At 37.6% G+C, this 19,357-nt stretch overlaps 2 protein-coding genes across 2 annotated transcripts; one reads left to right on the top strand and one right to left on the bottom strand.

Moving 5' to 3' along the window:
* Positions 1 to 12,023: 12,023 nt before the first annotated feature.
* On the top strand, positions 12,024 to 15,451 carry LOC116004586 (probable receptor-like protein kinase At1g49730). Its single transcript, XM_031244698.1, has 8 exons — positions 12,024 to 12,185; positions 12,247 to 12,321; positions 12,664 to 12,925; positions 13,458 to 13,510; positions 13,590 to 13,657; positions 13,767 to 13,856; positions 13,989 to 14,058; positions 14,507 to 15,451. The coding sequence occupies exons 2-8, from the start codon at positions 12,255 to 12,257 to the stop codon at positions 14,818 to 14,820; spliced, it is 924 nt and encodes a 307-aa protein (XP_031100558.1). The 5' UTR covers positions 12,024 to 12,185; positions 12,247 to 12,254; the 3' UTR covers positions 14,821 to 15,451.
* On the bottom strand, positions 14,810 to 17,710 carry LOC116004585 (dnaJ protein homolog). The gene is made up of 6 exons (XM_031244697.1): positions 17,509 to 17,710; positions 17,076 to 17,244; positions 16,177 to 16,318; positions 15,805 to 16,081; positions 15,502 to 15,700; positions 14,810 to 15,263 (listed from the first exon to the last, which is right to left on the bottom strand). The coding sequence occupies exons 1-6, from the start codon at positions 17,656 to 17,658 to the stop codon at positions 14,941 to 14,943; spliced, it is 1,260 nt and encodes a 419-aa protein (XP_031100557.1). The 5' UTR covers positions 17,659 to 17,710; the 3' UTR covers positions 14,810 to 14,940.
* Positions 17,711 to 19,357: the final 1,647 nt, after the last annotated feature.

Raw genomic sequence — 19,357 nt, 5'->3', positions numbered from 1 at the left:
ATAATGAATAATTTTTTCAAATAAAGGTATTGTAGACACATAATTCTAAATTAAAAAATACATATGTATCATTTTTTGTTGTAGCTACTAATTTATTTAATTTAATAAGAGTAAAATAGAGTGAGAAACTTAATTATGTCAAATTTGATTGAGATGAGGTTCGAACCTAAGACCTTTCTTATATAAATTAATGGGTAAGTTAAAAGTTAACCGAATGTTAACAGAGAAGAGAATATTTAACAGAAAACTTAACGGATAATCATAAAAGTAAGGTTAAATTAGGTAATCTCTATTAATAATATTAATATGAATTATCTTAACCATATATTTGATTAAATAATTCATCTGAACCATCGATTTGATTAAATAATTTGACCGCCATTTTTTCTACCCATTTTAGGCCTAACTCTCTTTGGCTCTTATTAGTATAGTATATATAGATAATTTTTTATGAACTTGTATTGTTAATTATTATCAATTGTGAGATTTATTGCTTTTATTAATTTTGATATTATAAATATAAATTGTACAGGTTTTGAATGTGATTGTGATAGCTATATATATTTGAGCAGATTTTGGGTGTAAATAGAAAAATAAAATGAATATTTAAAAAAAATTACCCTACAACGTCGGCTAGTCTTATTAGCCGACGTTGTAGGGTAATTTTTTGTTTTTAAATTACCTACAACGTCGGCTATTTGTAAAGAGCCGACGTTGTAGGGTATTTTAGTAGTTTTCAAATTACCTACAACGTCGGCATTGTAGGGTATTTTACTTGTTTTTAAGTTACCTACAATGTCGGCTATTTGTAAATAGCCGACGTTGTAGGGTATTTTATTAGTTTTTAAATTACCTACAACGTCCGCTATTTGTAAAGAGCCGACGTTATAGGGTATTTTATTAGTTTTTAAATTACCTACAACGTCCGCTATTTGTAAAGAGCCGACGTTGTAGGTAATTTAAAAACTAATAAAATACCCTATAACGTCGGCTATTTGTACATAGCCGACGTTGTATGTGTACCTTACAACGTCGGTTAACATTTAGCCGACGTTGTATGTGTACCTTACAACGTCGGCTAACATTTAGCCGACGTTGTATGTGTACCCTTACAACGTCGGCCAGATCAACGTTGGATTTTAGCCGACGTTAAAGGGTCCATTTAGCCGACGTTAAAAGCCGTCTGTGTAGTAGTGGAAAACACGAAATTTCTAAACCAGCTACACTTTTTCCCCGGCTAGGTTGTGTATCCTCCTGTCTGACTTGTCGAAATGAATCAAACGGGAATGTAAATTGATCTAAGTTGTCGTGAGTTGTAGCTCTTTCATCTGAACTATCCGAGGGGCTTGATAGTAGCTCTTCAGATGAGCTACTATCTGATGAACCGATTTGCTCTGAGGTGTTTGGTAAGAATGTCCGACCAGAAGGTTGTTCTGTATTAATGGTTAGTGACTCCAAGGGATTGTCATGGCGAAAGAATTCGACATACGGTTCACATGTACCAAATTCTGCAGAGGGCTTCATTGTCGATTGATGTTTTTGATTCTGAATCATTATTCACTCCCTATTTTAGTTGATTTTGGTACTAATTGCCTAATTCTTATTAGAAAATTGAGACTCATTTGTGTATTTTGTGTCTAAAGGTGCAATTGCCATAACGAGTAGCAAATGAAGGATTTTTGGAATATTTTGGATCAGTTTTGGAAGCAGATGAACTTGCCTAAGGAAGGAAAGGAACAGCAGAGTGCAAAAGGAAACAAGAATCGAAGAAGGACGGCACCTCACGGCCGTGAGGCCCATTAATATAGAATAGACAAGCGACCTCCTCACGGCCGTGAGGTCTGTGCAGTGTGCTATTTATTCTGCGTTTTTCTGCAATTTTTGGGGATTCCGTACCCTAGTTTTGTTTTAGCTTATTTTCCCTCTTCTCTTTAGATTTCCCTAACATAGTTTAGCCTAGTTTTACATAGATTAATTTAATTTCAAGCTTAGATTGCAAATTGGAGTTGGATTTCTTCTTTTTCTTTAGTAAAGCTTTCTTTTTCCACTTATTGATCTTCTTCTTAGTTTTCTTGCAATGTTTATTATTCATTATTACTTTGCTTTATTTATAATTATGATGTGTGAGTAGTTAGTTTTTGGGTTTGGATTAGAGTCATATTGTTATTCTTGATGATAGGTTTGTGATTATTGCATAAAGGGGACGAATTGTTCTTCTAGGGTTTATGTTTGAATTGGATTATTAATTCTTCTTGTTATTGATTGATGGTCATCAATCATTAACTTGTTTTGGAGAGGCTTTTATCAGACGAAAGTTGGATGAAAGATTCAAGCCTAACCAATTTCAAACTCAATTTTCCTACTATGAGAAGAGAGGTAGTTTGGGCGCTTATAATGCTGTGTGTTTCTAGGGTTAGGATTGATGTATCACGAAAGTGGGCAAATCATACTCTAATTCTTGTTTATTGATTGCGAAAGTAGCTTGAACTTGAATTCTTATGTGCATTTCTCATAATTCCTTGGTGAATTGTTTTCCACTAATTAAGAGATTGTTAGTGCATCAAGATAGCAATACTCCTAATCTGGACTCATTCTTTTATCATACAGTTTATTCCTTGTTTAATTTTCGTTCCTTTAATTAAAAATTCAAAAATATTAGCTTTATTTCCATTCCTGAAATCTTAGTTGCTTGGATTCTAATGAATTCCAAAACCTTAGAGCATCCTTATCTGTTGGAGTTTTTTCTCCAGTTTTTTGTGGACCCCAGCTTCCACCTCATTGATGGACAATTTTAATTAATGTCCTCGCAAGTGCACGAGTCAATTGTAGTAATAGTATGGGAAGGGTCGATCCCACAGGGAATTAATACTATACAATTTAAATTCTTAAAAATAATTGACTTGGTTCAAAAGCGCTCGAAAGTCAAAATGCAATGAGTGCATTATCAAACGTGATAACTAACTCAAACGCTGTGTAGAAATTAAAACCAAGAAAAGAAACGAGCTATTAAAAACCTTGACAAAAAGATTGCAAATAAATTAATAGTTAACGGGAGAAAAGAAATTCTAGGTACGTGAATAAACTACCACTATAGTAAAGAAATTTTGACTAACAAATAATTGAGCACTACAGATTTTTTTTAGTGTATAGTAGGCATTAAACAGTAGCATTGTAATTCATACTCATAGTGAATAAAAAAAGGTAATTACTAATTATACTAAACTCAAACTAAAAGCAAAAAGGAATGAATCAGAATTTGTATTCTAAACTATAATTAAAAGCAAAGAAAGGAATCATAAAAAGTATTGTCTTCTAGTCATCTGCCAACTTAGAAACTAGGCACTAAAATCAAAATTCCAAAAATCAATAATCAAAACTCTTAACAAATTGAGAATTGAAGAACCAGATAGATGTGATGCAAATTAAAGTGAAAACAAAGAGGAAAGCTAAACCAGAATTCTCTATTGCAAATCACAACTGCCGAACAAAGCCGCGCCGCGCCGCACCGATAGAAGTCAGTCCAAATTCCACCGCCGAAATTGCCGCAAGAGATTGGAATTAATTACTGCTGCTTGGAGTTTTGCTGAGAGCAGCTGCTGCCCAGTTCGGAAATCGCAACACACGTCGCTGATCGGAAAACACTTCGATCGACGACGCCACCGGAATTGATCCGGGTCAGAATTGTTGTGGGGTGAATCGATGATCTTCTTCTACATTATTTGTCTCCTTTTATACTGTTCAGGCCAATGCTTTGTCCAGCTTCATCCCCAAAAATCGCTCGCTATAGCCTCTTCCGCTCGGTTGTTGTTGACTGGCTTTTTGTTTGCCGCACAAAGGGCTTCGCAGACTAACTTAATTTCATTATTAAAATTAACGAATACAGAGTCATAAATTAGAGTCCATATAAAATACCCTACATTTATTAATAGTTTATACTGACCAAATACAACTAAACTACTATTATTAGTATTATTATAAGAATTATTATAAAAACATAATATAAATAAAAGCGCAATAATTTAATAAGATAAAGTAAAAATGGAACAAATTAATAAAATTTATTAAGTCAAACATTATGAAATAAAGTATAAAAAATGCACTCATCACTCATCATCGACTATCTCATTCAATCACAAAAACTCTTCTCCACACTAGTTTGAGTTATTTCTTAGTTTTTTGTAGACCCACCATTTTATCCCACTATATTTTAATTATTTCCTTATCTATTTTGTTTATAAATTTATAATTGTAATTAAAAATAATTAAACATAGGTGATGGAACATAATTATAGACAAAAATAATTAAACATAGGTGCTGGAACTATGGAAAAGTTGAAATTAATTAATAAAAAAATAAATATAATGAATATATTTAACACCTAATTATAGATATTTTTTTTTATAAAATAGAAGTTGCCAGGCAACGGCCGGAAATATGGTCGTTGCCTGGCAACGGCGCAAATTTTGGTCGTTGCTAGCAACGGCTAATTTAATTAAATTGAGAGTGGCCACCAGCTGGCGGCCACTCACAATCTCCTAGCCGGGTGCGTGTGTCACACGCGCCCGCTGGGTGGGCGGTGAGACGCAATTGCGTCTCACCCCTATTTATATTTTTTTTTAATTTTTCTGACAATATTTTTGTATTTGCAGGGTGATGCTTTTGTGAATGATCTCCACTCCACATCTGTTTTTTCTCATTGCTTGACATCATCACTATTCCAATATCCATGTTTGATCCATTGATGGGCTTGCTTTTAGTGTCTAGAATTTTACATATCACACAAGTACATGCCATAGCCCCAAGCCTCAGCTGAACGACATTTACACCCTCTTTTCCACTATCACCATTTACTCATCACCGACCAACATAGTAGTGGATCTGTTTTGTGAAGGTGAAGGGGTGTGGAACTCTGTTGTAACATAAATGTGTAGCTCACCAAAATGTTTTTGTTTGCAATACAAAGTATTCCCACTCTGTAGCATTGACTATATGGTATGCCATTTGCATGACACCCATTGGGCTATCGATCAGGAGTCGGGCAGTAATTTGTAATATGCAACCCGAACTTATTCCCATAATCCCATTGCATTCCGGAATTGACATGAACAGTAATGACCAACTGGGGGGTAGTGTGTAGTAAAGTTGAGGTGGTGTTGAATATTGACAAATTTCACCACCCAAAAAATGAACACTTGGCAATTGTTATCTGAACCATTCGTCATATTGTGTGATAAGAATGTGGTAGGGAAAGAATTAGAAAATTTGGAGTATGTTGTTTGTTTTCGAGATATGATGAGTAGATGTTGCATGATATATATATATATATATATATATATATATATATATATATATATATATATATATAAACACGAGTTAGAATCTTTAAAAAAACATGGAGTAAAAAAATGTACTGAAAATGCCTAAAGGTTAGGCTTGGTCAGTCTGACAATTGACAAAGTCTAACCATTTGGCGTGTTGAGTACTAAACATGCCAAAGGGTTAGGCTTTGTCAGCTCTCGGATTGACCAAGCCTAACATTTAGGCGTTTTCAGTACTTTTTGTTTTCCTCCATGTGGTCAATAGTTTTTTTTTTTCTTGGTGTTATGCAAGTTGAGCAAACTCGTATTCACGGTTGTCATTCAGTGAAAGTTAAAAATAAGGTAGTTGTACACATAGTAAGATATTCTTTAGCATTCTTTTATTAGAATGGACGGCAATTTTTTTTTCCATCAATTCATCCATCATGAACAATGTAATGTGTTTTTTTAGCTATATAATTATAATTATATTTATAATAATAATAATAATAATAATAATAATAATAATAATAATAATAAGAGAAAGATAGAGCCAGGAGGAAGAGGGTTGCCTCCTCTATCCGTAGTTACAGTGGAGGTCGCCTTGCCTCCTTCACGTCCACGTCCACTAACATCAAAGCGACGTCGTTTCGGACCAGGGTCCACAATATAACAATTGTTTCAATATAGTGATTGACCAAAAGATTGGGCTTTATGACCCCAAATATGGAACGTAGCCTAAACAATTCCATTTTATGGGCTGGGCTTTCCCGCTTTTAAGATTAAGGTACAAAGCCCAAGTAGCTTTCATATTATTGGACAAATTATTGTGTGGACCATGGTGCATATAGCTGTATTGACCATGAATATAAGTTACATTTGTAATATACTAAAAATAAATTATTTGTGTACTGAATGTATATTATTTGATAGTATATAAAATAATATACTTTCAGTATTCAAATAATGTACTTTCAAATAATGTAATTTATGTACACGAATAATGTATTTTTAGCATATTGAAAATATTTTTTTATTTATAATTCGCACAGCTGTGTAAATCATGGTCCATGTAATAATGATTGATGCAATTGGGAGCCAATATAGTCTACATAACTGTGTGAACCATGGTTCAAAACGACGTTGTTTAATGTTAAAAAAATTATTTCGCACGCATGTTAGAATAATGAACATTTTAATGTAAGATAATGTGAACCATGTGACATTTAATATTTATTATATTGTATAGTTATTATTAGTGGTTGTTAGTTAGTCAAATAATGTGATCCTATGGGCTAGGAGAGAATTGTGTTATCTCTCATATAGGAACACTGTTCAGTTGTAATTCTGTTTACGATCAATTATCAACTCATCTGGTATCAGCGTTAGGTTAGGATCCTCTCTCTCTCATCCCACACCCACCGCCGATGACTTCTCCGGCTAATGATGGCGCGATTACCCCATCACTTGCCGCTGTCACGCCGCCGACGCCTTCCCTATCGGCGGCAACTCACTCTATCACCATTAAATTAACCTCACGTAACTATATCTACTGGAGGACTCAAATCCTTCCTTTTCTCCGCAGCCAAGGGCTGCTAGGCTACCTCGACGGCTCATTGCCGTGCCCACCGCCGACCGTCGTTGGTACGCACACGTCCACCGCCGCTCCGCCACCGGCTACACCCAATCCGGCGTATCTCCCGTGGGTGCAGCAGGACCAGGCAATTCTTTCTCTGATTGTTTCCTCCCTAACCAGCGAAGTTATGTACCTTGCGGTGGGCAAGGAAACTAGTCGCGCCGTGTGGGAGTCCATTACTACGGCTCTTGCGTCGACGTCGCGGACTCGTTGTCTCAGCCTTCTCGGACAGTTCCAGACACTTCGCCAGGAAAACTCTACGCCGGCGGAGTATCTCGGTCAAGCCCAGATGTTGGTCGAAGCATTATCGCTCGCCGGCCGTCCACTCACTCCCGACGAGCAGCTGCTTTATGTACTCTGCGGATTACGGCCGGAGTTCCGTGCCATGGCGGGCACTCTTACGGCTGCTGCTACGCCCATCACACTGCCGCAGTTGGCTGACCATCTTCAAGCTCAAGAATTCATCCAAGCCGATGATTTCACGCCGGCTGAATCCTCTCCGTCGCACGGTGCTCCCTCCACATTCTACGCTGGTCGTGGCAGAAATGGCGTCGGCTCTGGTCATGGAGGTAGAAACCAGTCGGGTGGTCGTGGTGGCCGTAATTGGCGAGGCCGTGGTGGCAATGGCAATCCTGGTCGCGGCGAGAGAAGCGGTGCGCCGAGGGGTCAAATATGTAGATCACATGGGCATACGGCGGTCACTTGCTTTCGGAGGTATGATGACCGGCCGGCCGTACAAGCTCATGCGATGTTCTCCGGTGAGGCTGCGGCACCGACGACGACGGCGAAGGCTTGGTACCCGGACACCGGCGCCACCTCTCATGCCACACCGGACTCACAGTTGCTCGATCATTCTGAACCGTATTCAGGCGGTGACGTGCTGAAAGTGGGCAATGGTACAGGTTTGGATATTTCCAGTGTGGGTTGCACGGTTATCAAATCTAATTCGCACTTGTTAAAAATGTCTAATATTCTCCACGTACCTAAATTGTCTATCCCATTACTTTTCGTTTATAGATTTACTAACGAAAACAATGTGTTTTTCGAGTTTCATAAAAACTGTTTTCTTGTGAAGGACTGCACAACCCGGGCGGTACTTCTTAAAGGATTCACTAAGGGCGGTTTATACAGACTTTTAGTCCATCGAGAACACACTGCCTTTCTTACCGCCCGAGCCTCGTCCGCCATTTGGCACCAGCGTTTGGGTCACCCGCACAGCCAGGTTCTACACCGTGTTTTGAAACACTGTCCTGTCACATCAAATAAAGTCGGTTCGTCAGATGTTTGTTCGGCATGTCATCTCGGAAAGTCACCTAGGTTTCCTTTAGATAGGGTCTCCAATAACAGTTGCAATGTACTCGATTTAATTTTCACAGATATTTGGGGTCCATCCCCTGTTATTTCTAGTACAGGTTGTCGTTATTTTGTTCTTTTTGTGGACGACTATTCTCGTTACACTTGGTTTTATCCACTTCATGTAAAATCCGATATATATAAAATATTCACTTTGTTTCGGGCAATGGTAGAACGTCGGTTTTCGCGTTCTATCAAAGCCATTTAGTCTGATTTGGGTGGGGAATATCAACGACTCCACTCTGTTTTTGAATCCTTGGGCATTACTCATAGACGATCATGTGCTTATACGCACGAACAAAATGGGAGGGTAGAACGTCGAAACCGACATATAGTCGAAACCGGGTTAGCATTACTTGCGCAAAGTTCCACCCCTCTTAAATTCTAGGACTATGCCTTTGAAATAGCAACCTTTCTAATTAACTGCTTGCCCTCATCTGCTATAGGCTTTAAAAGTCCACATTTCCAAATATATAATGTTCAACCTCCCTACACCTTTTTCCGTGTCTTTGGTTTTCGCTGCATTCCCTATCTACGACCCTACAACCGTCACAAAATCGAGTATAGGTCAGCACCCTGTGTCTTCCTAGGTTATCCAGTCACATATAGGGGATACCGTTGCATGGACCTTAACACTGGAAAAATCTATATCTGTCGCCATGTGCGCTTTGTTGAAAACATTTTTCCTTTTGCTATTCAGGCTTCCTTACAGGATAATGTGGCATCCGAAATGTCACCTGAACCTTGGGCAACTAGATCGGTTATCACCCACGTGCAAAAACCCCCCGCCATAGTCACGCCATCGGAGACGCCTACAACTGAATACATTCCGACGTCATCTTCCCGGACACATACTGACTCGCAGCCAGTAACGTCTACTTCGGGTATACAACCCACTGATGGTGGTCATGCCATGCGGACACGTCGGAAAACTAAGGGTACTGGTGAACAATTTTACGCGCTTCATACCTCCACTGACCCGACTTGCTACTCCCAGGCCGTGGGACACTCACATTGGAGGGATGCTATGGATCAGGAATTCAACGCGTTATTACATAACAACACATGGAAACTAGTACCTGCAACACCACTCATGAATATTATTGGTTGTAAATGGGTTTACCGCACCAAACGAAAAGCTGACGGAACTATTGAGAGATATAAAGCAAGGCTTGTCGCTAAAGGGTTTAACCAAGTGGCAAGTGAGGACTTCTTCGACACTTTCAGTCCGTTGTCAAACCCACAACTGTCAGGCTCTTGTTCTCTCTTGCTGTCACTCACTCATGGGTCCTCCGCAATTAGATGTTCACAACGCCTTCCTTAATGGTCACTTGCCAGAAATAGTTTATATGAAGCAACCACCTGGTTATGAGGATCTAATGCATCCTGGGCACGTTTGTCACCTTTAGCGATCGTTATATGGGCTAAAGCAGGCGCCTCGGGCTTGGTTTTTGCATGATTTTCTAATCACGGCTAGTTTCTCACCTTCCAAGACTGACGTCTCCTTATTTTATTATACTACAGGGGACTCACGAGTCTATTTGCTTGTCTACGTTGATGATATCATCATGATGGGCAACAGTGCTGTTTTAGTTGACTCTCTCTTACACAGCTTGTCTACAGCATTCAAGATCAGGGATCTAGGCACACCTGGATTCTTCCTTGGCATTGAGACCCAGGCACACCTGGATTCTTCCTTGACATTGAGACCCTGCCTTTTAATGGGGGGTTTTTGCTGTCTCAGAAGAGGTATATGCAGGACATTTTAGCACGGGCCGGTATGACTGAGTGTAAGCCTTTAGCCACGCCAGCTGCGGTCACCCAGCCAGCGTCTCCCACACTTGAGTTACATGACAATCCAACTCAATATCGGCGTATTGTAGGGGCTTTACAGTACTTGACTATTACTCGGCCTAACTTGTCATTTTCTGTTAATCGCCTATGTCAGTTTATGCACTCCCCTACTGCGGACCACTGGGGACTACTCAAGCGGGTAGTACGGTATGTTAAAGGCACTCTAGACATGGGCTTACAGGTTAATCCCTCATTACACTCCACGTTACATGCCTATTCTGATTCAGACTGGGCTGGTTGTCCAGTAGACAGAAAATCAACCAGTGGTTATGCAGTTTTCTTTAGATCCAATCTTATTTCTTGGGTCTCCCGGAAACAACGCACTGTGGCTCGTTCGTCCACAGAGGCAGAATATAAAGGCCTAGCAGATGTTGTTGCTGAAGTTACGTGGGTGGTTTCATTACTCCGTGAGTTACATCTTCACTCAGGGCAACCAACGACTCTGTGGTGTGAAAATCTGAGAGCTACTTACATGGCTGCAAATCCTGTTTTCCATGCCAGAACTAAGCATGTTGAGGTTGACTACCACTTCGTTCGTGACAAGGTAGTTTCTGGAGAGTTGATTGTCAGTTTTGTGTCTACACAGGATCAGCTGGCCGACATCTTCACCAAGCCGTTACCTGCTCAGTGCTTTCAGACTCTACGAACCAAGCTCAATGTTGTGCCCTACCAACCTTGTGCTTGAGGAGGCATGTGAACCATGTGACATTTAATATTTAGTATATTGTATAGTTATTATTAGTGGTTGTTAGTTAGTCAAATAATGTGATCCTATAGGCTATGAGAGAATTGTGTTATCTCTCATATAGAAACACTGTTCAGTTGTAATTCTGTTTACGATCAATTATCAACTCATCGATAATATATTTTATTAATTAAAATAATGTATTTTATGTATTAAAGTAATATACTTTATGTGTTAGATAATGTAGTTTATATGTGATCAGAATAATGAAATTTCTAAGATAAGATAATGTATTTTATGAGTTAGAATAATGTTAATATAATGCATTTTATGTATTTTTGAACCGTGATTCACACAACTTTGTGTACCACAATCCACTATTGCTTAAAGTCTCCCCGTGCTCGACGACAAGAAACATGTGAAGTTGACACCTTAACACAAGTAATAATAATTGGATATCATTTTTGATTATTATATGCTCATCAACATCGATCAACAATAAATAACTTCTATTACTATTATTTACAATAAAAATAATTAACTTAATATAGTTAACCCTAACACACGCAAATTCAATATACATATAATATTAGCTATTGGTTTCTTTTTTTTTTTTTTTGGTGACGATGAATATGTGTAGACATAGAGTCACTATTTGAATTGAAAGTGTGCACTAAATTTCGTCTAGTAACATTTGTTGACAAAAATAATAAAGAGGAAAATCAGTTTAAATTGTCCATAATTAATCAGCACAAAAAAGACTAATGGATCACTCTCATCAATATAAAATTACTTCCTAGTTTTTTTATTTTGAAATACTTATTCTTTACAAAGTAGTATATATTTTATACTTTCTTAATATTTTTCAAAGAATCAATGACCTTGTTTGATTTTGTGGTCACACATTTAAAATAGTAACCGAGGTGTGATTAGATAAGTAGCTGGCAAATTATTTTGTAGTTTATATGTCATTGTCCGGTAAAGAATCTTAGGTAGCTCCAGTCTTAGTTAAGGTATTTGAGGTGGAGCCCCAACGGCCAAAACTGCCGTCTTTTTGCGCACACGGGACTGTTTGCCGTCGTGGGTGGCCCCTTCTCCCTACCAGATCAACGGAGATCTATGCATTTTCTAACTTGTTTTTTATTTACTTTCTTTTTTACTTACCCAAATGCTCAACCAAAAAGTTAAAAAGAGCAGAGTCCTAAAAGAGAAGTTTCCAACCCACATAGGAAAGCATATATTCCCCTTTAAAAATAATCAAGTCTGGGACTGCAACTGCTTTAACTATATGGATCATCAACAAAAAATCCTACTTCCCACTAGTTATAATAAATTTCCATAATTATTACAAGCACACAGGTCATTTTCTTCACCCTCTTCCTCCTTTTTTCTTCTTCTTCTTCACTTCTCTTTCTTGCAGATCTTTCCATGGACCCTTTGACTCTCAAGATCAGGCTGTTCTTCCTCCACTGGATTCACTGCAGATCTCACCCCAGTAAACCCCCCCTCCATTCTTGAAATTCTGTGTTGAGTTCTTGAAATTGCACCCCAGAATTGCCACTTGGTTTAGTAGCTTTAATTTTGGTAACCCTCAGTTTTTTTTGTATATATATACTTAGAATCTTGTTGTTGCTGTTGGAAATTGTGAAAGATTTTTGCTTGTGATATATGACTCTGAATTGTGAATCCATAAAATGATGAATTGTCAATAATTGTTTAGTATTGATCTCAACAATTTAGTTGAATGGGTTTTATCTAATGGCTAGGCACTCTCTTTTGGGTTAAAGTTTGCATTTTGATTTGGGGACTTAATTTTGTACTGACTTGTTAATTTTAGGTTCAGTGTCCTTAGTCAAGCACTTTTCATACAAGGATATAAAGAGAGCCACTGACGGATTTAGAAGAATCCTTGATACCTCTTCCAATGGGGGGGTGGCATATAGAGCTAGGTTTCAGAATGGCCAGGTTGCTTTTGTTAAAGAAATCAAAATTCTTGATGATCAAGACGACGATGTGTTCTTTGGTGAAGTTCGGCTCCTTGCGCGTTTGCATCATCGCCACATTGTTGCTCTTAGGGGTTTCTCGAGTGGACCTAAGAGGTAAAATTTTTTCCCTCTTGTTTTCTGGTATGGAACTTGTGTTCATTGCAGTCTTGGTATATTTATGTTCTGGTCTAGAAGGCAGAAGCTACTTTTTTTTACAGATTAATTGTTCGAAATTGAGTTCCTCGTCAATCAATTGTATTTAGATATTCTAGCACTGGTTTAGTTTGTGATTTACTGCATTTCCTCAAATGTGGCAGATATGTAGTGTCTTTTTTCAGATTGGAGTACTCTTCAATCCATTTCTCAGGTAAACAGCAATTAATCGGGATGATATTTGCCAAAAATCACATGTTTTCTTTTTCATAGTGCCTTTTTCTCTCTTTTCCCTGCAATTTAAATATTTTTCTCTGGCCTAAATTATCAAAATACTTCAAATCACATCTCAGAACTCCTTGGAAGTCGATATTTGGGCCGTGCTGTTTGAAGAGAGTGTTTTAGAGGAGAACCAATTGAGCAGTATTAGTATAACTATTGTTTTATACTGAAACTCTACAGATTCATTATTGCGATTCTCAAACAATTTCAGGTTTCTGGTGTTTGAAAGTACGGAGAATGGAAGTCTGAAGGATCACCTGTCCGGTATACATTACATCTGTAGTGTTATTTTCGCCCCTTAAAGATGGATCTCGTTTATGGATTAATGGTTGGATTTTTGTAGACCCTTTGAAGACTCCATTAAACTGGAGAACAAGGTTGCAGATAGCCATTGGCATAGCTGCTGCTTTGGTAGGTTCTTCAAGCTGCCCATCTTTCATAATACCCAATAATTTGATCACCAGTTTCAATCTTGAGCACAGTAGGAAAAATTCACTTTCGTATGTTTTGATGCGTATAGGAATACTTGCATTTCTTCTGTGATCCCCCGCTCTACCTCGCTACCATCAGTTCAAGTACCATTATGTTGGACGAGAACTTCACCGCAAAAGTAAGTATTCACAAACCGGGATAACGATCTGTGCATATAGTTGGCGTTCTGTTTCAGTTCAAACCCCAAACTTCAATCTTTAAGAACCTGTCATGAAGATGATCATACAATTTTTGGGATTCCTTGTTACAGCTTGCTGATATCAGCCTCCTTTGTCCTGTTGGAAGTGACACAATGCTGCCAGAATCATCATGCTCAAAAGGTACGATGCTCATAACAGCATGTTTGATTCATAGAATGAATTTTAAAGAAATAAGAATTGTATTTCATAAGAAATGGAATAGACCCTAAGAGAACATGCATTATAGCCAAGAATAGAACAAAAATTGTTTCTATTATTTGGTTCACTGAACTTGTTTGATTCATTAAAGAAATAGACTTTTGGAATATTATCCTAGTGTTTAAAAGTAAATAAGAAATAACAAATTTAGACTATTCCTGCAAATTCAAGAATAGCCTAATGCTAGGGAGGCGCTGCAAGAGGAATAGCTCATTCCTAAGAAACAATATTCCCAGACCCTATTTCCGAAAATCTCATTCTATTCCAAGTCCATTCCACAAACCAAATGTAGTGTAAGTTTCTGTGTGTTGGTGGCTGTTATGTGAAGTTTATGAGATTAAAGAATGAGAAAAGAAGTTTGAATTTGCAGTATGTAGGGGTGAGAGATGCAAGAACTTGGTTTTCCAGCTGGGAGTGCTGATCCTGGAGCTAATCACTGGGCAATCTGCAGAAGATGGGGGTGGCGATTTAGTGAAGTGGGTACAAGAATCTCGATTCAGAACATCAATATACAAAATGTTGGATCCTGATCTTGGAGATGAGTATGATTCCCAGGAGCTCAAAGGTCTTCTAACAGTGGCAAGATTGTGTATAAAATCTGCTAACAAGCCAGCAGTAAAGACATCCCAGATTTTATGGTACCTCCAAAACAAAATAAGGATCACCCAAGATGTTGTCCAATAGTGGTTCTTTATATGTAGTACATGGCTTTTTGGTTTGATCAAGAAACAAGCTGTTTGTTTACACATTTCACAGTTCCAATATAGAAGGATTTATAAAGGAAAAAGGGCAGAAACAGGTAGTTTACTGCTGAGCACATTGTACTCTCTGGGCTCCACCATGCATATCATCACCATCCTCTTCATATGCCTCCTGCTGGTGGGCCCGCTTTCGCCGCATCTCCTCCTCGATGTTAACATCGTGCAAGGTGGTCTCCTCGCATTCGTCGATTTCCATGTCCGAGTACTGTGACTTTTGCCTTGGTGGCAGGATGGCCTCCAGTGCCTTAACCTGTTCTGGGCTGAGGGAGTCTGGGAAGTCCACAATGAAATGAATATACAGTTTTCCTTTCATGAATGGCCTCTGGTATGCTGGCATTCCTTCATCATTGATTGCTTTGAACTGATCTGAAAACAGTGAGTGAATATATCAAAGTTAGTTAGTTAGTGTTGAGTGGAGGCTGATAAAAAGCTAAGTCCAGCAATTGGTTACTAAAGAATTGTTGGGCCGAGACTGATAACGGGCCAAATCCAACATCTTGTCTATCGAAAACGTGTGACAGTATAAAGAAATAAAATTGCGCCTTCGTTACGAACTATAGCTTTTTGATGTAGTGGTATGCTGTATAGAGTTTTTGATAAGTACCAGGTTTGACAACTTCTCCTGGATTTGATTTAATCAGGAGTTGTCTTCCATCCAAGTGTGTGAGTATGAACTGGAAGCCACACAACGCCTCAGTGAGTGTCAGCGTGTGATCCACAAACAGATCGTCGCCCTTTCTCTTGAACTTAGGATGTTCTTTCTGCTGAAGAACAAACACTATATCTCCGGTTATCATATCAGGCTGCAACAACACCACACAGAACAAGTTTCCAAGTTAATTCATCGGCCCCTGAGAATGCATCGAGAAACTTTGAATAAACAGAGTCCTAAAAAACATCATCTTACAGCTTCATCTGCCTCTCCAGGGAATGTAATCTTCTGTCCATTTTGCATCCCCTTTTCGACATGAACTTCAAGAACCTTCTTTTCTGGGACAACCTTGTCGCCTTTGCACTGAGGGCATCGGTCTTTGTCACTGATGGTTTCTCCTGTCCCCTTGCATTCATTGCAAGGCTGCTGCATTTGCTGGATCATAGAGGGGCCAAGCTGTCTTATAGTGACCTTCATCCCAGATCCTTGACACCCTCCACACTTCATTGAAGATCCAGATTTTGACCCTTTTCTGTATTATTAACCAAGTTAGTACTGTTCTAGACACCTTTTTTTTTTTTTTTTTTTTTTTTTAACGATAAAGGATCTCACACCTATACCGCTTACCCATTGCACTTGGAACAAATTACATTGCGCGAGAGAGATAGCTTCTTGGTTGTTCCGCTGTACATTTCCTCCAAAGAGACCTTCAATGGATGTATCACATCTTCTCCTCTCCTTTGCCTCCGGCCTCTGCCCCCACTGCCACCTGATTAACAAAAGCATTACTCCATTATAAGTCTTTATGTTTCAAACCTAAATGATTCAATGCTCTAATACCAAATTAAATAACATGTTATTCTTGAGTATTTATAATAGAGCATTACTCCCTCCATTGTAAGTCTTTATATATCATAAGTAAATAATTCATTGCACTGATACCAAACTGAATAGCGTGTTCTATAATGCTTAGTAGAAGCATTATTGCATTTTAAGTCATTGCTCTAATACCACATTAGATAATGTGTTCAGGAGTACTTAGCAGAAAGATTACTCGAGTATAGATCTTTCATTGCTCTATTCTGAAATGCTTAGTAGAAGCATTACTCTTGTAAGTCTTTCATTACTCTAATACCAAATTGAATAACGTGTCTTGGAATGCTTAGTAAAAACATTACTCTATTATAAATTTTCCATTGCTCTAATATCAAAATGAATAACGTGTAGGAGTGCTTAGAAGAAGCATTACTCCATTATAAGTCTTTCATTGCTTTTATACCAAATTGAATAACGTGATTTTAAAGTGCTTAGCAGAGTTTCTATTGCTCTATACCAAATTGAATAACGTGTTCTAGAGCGCTTAGCAAAAGCATTACTCCATTATAAGTATTTCATTGCTCTAACACCAAATTATATCACGTTTTCATAGCTCTAATACCAAATTATATAACGTTTTTTTAAAGTGGTTAGCAGAAACATTACTCCATTATAAGTTTTTCATTCCTCTAATATCAAATTATGTTTACCTCCGAATGGATTTCCACCACCGAAGAAGGATTGGAAGATATCAAAGGGATCATGCGTGCCAGCACCACCACCCATTCCTTCTTTCAGTGCATCTTCACCATACTCATCATAGATCTCTCTCTTCTCTGGATCACTCAATACTTCATAAGCTTGAGCTAGCTCCTTAAACTGTATAAATATCACAATACATCCAACACTCATTTTAACAACACTGTAATTTCACAATGTACTACATAAACATTCATTTCTTCATAAGTCATCAGTTCGAGAAAAATTTATTGGCCTTGATTGAAACTGATCAATATTTATGAACCATCTAGATTAATTTAACTTAATTATTTGCCAATTAAAGTCATAAAATGAGATTTACTGACTGCCATTTCCTAATCACTCAAAAAAAAAAAAAAAAAAAGATGGGTTATGGGTAAGTACCTTTTCAGGATCGCCGCCCTTGTCGGGGTGGTTCTTGATGGCGGCTTTCCGGTAAGCCTTCTTGATCTCATCCACACCGGCATTCTTGGAAACGCCCAATATATCATAGTACCTTGTGTTGTCGCTCTTTTTGGCTCCTCTCCCAAACATCTCTCTTTCCTCTTCTGCAAAATATTTTCCAGAAATTTCTTAGACGAGTCACTCCCATGATGTTGCAGTTGATGGAAGGTGGTTTTATAGCGAAAATGGACGGTTCAGATTTCATCTTTCACCTTTTGATGTCGGAAGCCGTTGAAGAATCCAGAATTCTCTGGGAAGTACTCCGCATTAAGAATTTACTGACCGTAGGATGGGTGTGACAGACTGACGGATGGACGAGATTCGACTCCAGAGGTTTCTACAATGCGCGCGAGCGATTTTCGGTTTATTTTCCTTTTTTCTTTTTTAAATTATTATTATTATTTTACGAATTTTAAAATATGAGCCTCGAATTTTCACATAATCATGGGTAATTCCACGATACTACAAATACTAATATTTTTGCCGCCTAACTTCCTTTTTTCCTGTCAAAGGCCTTGTGGTCAAGTGTCATAGTTGTGACCCTCTCAAGTGAGAGTGTTGATTCATTGTACTTCAGTAGGTTGAGAAAAAAACTTTCTTTTTTCTTCGAAAGTGAAAGATAAAAATTTTAAAAAAAGTAATGATGTGATGGTTAATGGCTTTCAATCAGAGTTATCCATCACAATAGTCACATCCATGTGGTAAAATTAATTGCTAAAGTATTATACTCAATTAGAAAAAATTAATGACAACTTTACTTGACTGCAAATCCATCATTGCCTAATGCGAGATAACAAAAATTTCATATGTGATGAGGAAGGATAATAAATGTGTCGATGCCCTTGCTAATCTAGGGGGTGCTTGGGATACATCCGTGATGAATCAATCTCCAAAGGAAGTAAGAATTCTTTTGTTGTTCAATATAGTTAGATTAGAATTAGAATATAATCTTACATCGTGTTTGGTTCATGGAATAGGTCTTTTTTTTTTTTTTCCTGGGAATAGCATTCCCGGGAATGAGCTATTAGCTATTCCCAAGTATTTGGGAATAGATTTTATACTTTAATACCAAAACTACCTTTTTGTATTATACATAAATTCATTGAAGTATATGCATAAATTCATTAATAATAATAATAATAATAATAATAATAATAATAAAATTATTGAGTTTATAATATAACTCTATATTTAATTATTATGTAAATTATATATTAATAATTTGTAATACCTAATACTAAAATTGTTAATAAGTATAGTTATCATTCTATGCTGTTTTTTCTTTTGCAGGAATGGTATTATAAAATCAAACTGTTTGGAAACATTACTTGGGAGTCATGGAGTAGGCACTTCACAGTCTGTTGGTTGACTGCGGAATGTTGATATTCCCGGGACAAATAACAACGAATCAATCGAAGACAAAAACAGGCTCCATTGGTGAATAACATATACCTCCACATCTTCGAGCACAGATTCTAAGGTTGCTCCTCGGTTGTTCTTGACTTCATAAAGACGAATTAATCGTACTTTTATTGCCCATGCAGTATTGTAGGCGTTTATCTTTTTAAGTGCAACAAATATTGCCCAAAAACAAGCTTTTATTGCCCATGCAGTATTAGGATAAGTTCTTAAAATTGGAATAAATATTTACAAAATTATATGGAATAAACCTTAGAATAAACCTTAAAATATGGAATAAATATTTACAAAATTATATTCAGATGCATTATATATATATATATATATATATATATATATATATATATATATATATATATATATATATATT

Source organism: Ipomoea triloba, chromosome 14 (genome assembly GCF_003576645.1).
Source record: "Ipomoea triloba cultivar NCNSP0323 chromosome 14, ASM357664v1".
Classification (NCBI taxonomy): Eukaryota; Viridiplantae; Streptophyta; class Magnoliopsida; order Solanales; family Convolvulaceae; genus Ipomoea; species Ipomoea triloba.
The sequence above is the reverse complement of the archived record's forward strand: the minus strand, read 5'-3'. Positions and strand labels throughout refer to the sequence as shown.

Bases quoted from the DNA above. Each gene is read 5' to 3' on its own strand.
- LOC116004586 (XM_031244698.1), top strand. From the start codon at position 12,255: ATGGACCCTTTGACTCTCAAGATCAGGCTGTTCTTCCTCCACTGGATT. The intron at 13,658-13,766 runs GTAGGTTCTTCA...TGATGCGTATAG, and splicing joins TTGGCATAGCTGCTGCTTTG to GAATACTTGCATTTCTTCTG. The intron at 13,857-13,988 runs GTAAGTATTCAC...TCCTTGTTACAG, and splicing joins ACGAGAACTTCACCGCAAAA to CTTGCTGATATCAGCCTCCT.
- LOC116004585 (XM_031244697.1), bottom strand. From the start codon at position 17,658: ATGTTTGGGAGAGGAGCCAAAAAGAGCGACAACACAAGGTACTATGAT. The intron at 17,245-17,508 runs GTACTTACCCAT...ATATTTATACAG, and splicing joins AGGGCGGCGATCCTGAAAAG to TTTAAGGAGCTAGCTCAAGC. The intron at 16,082-16,176 runs GTAAGCGGTATA...TTAATAATACAG, and splicing joins ATTTGTTCCAAGTGCAATGG to AAAAGGGTCAAAATCTGGAT.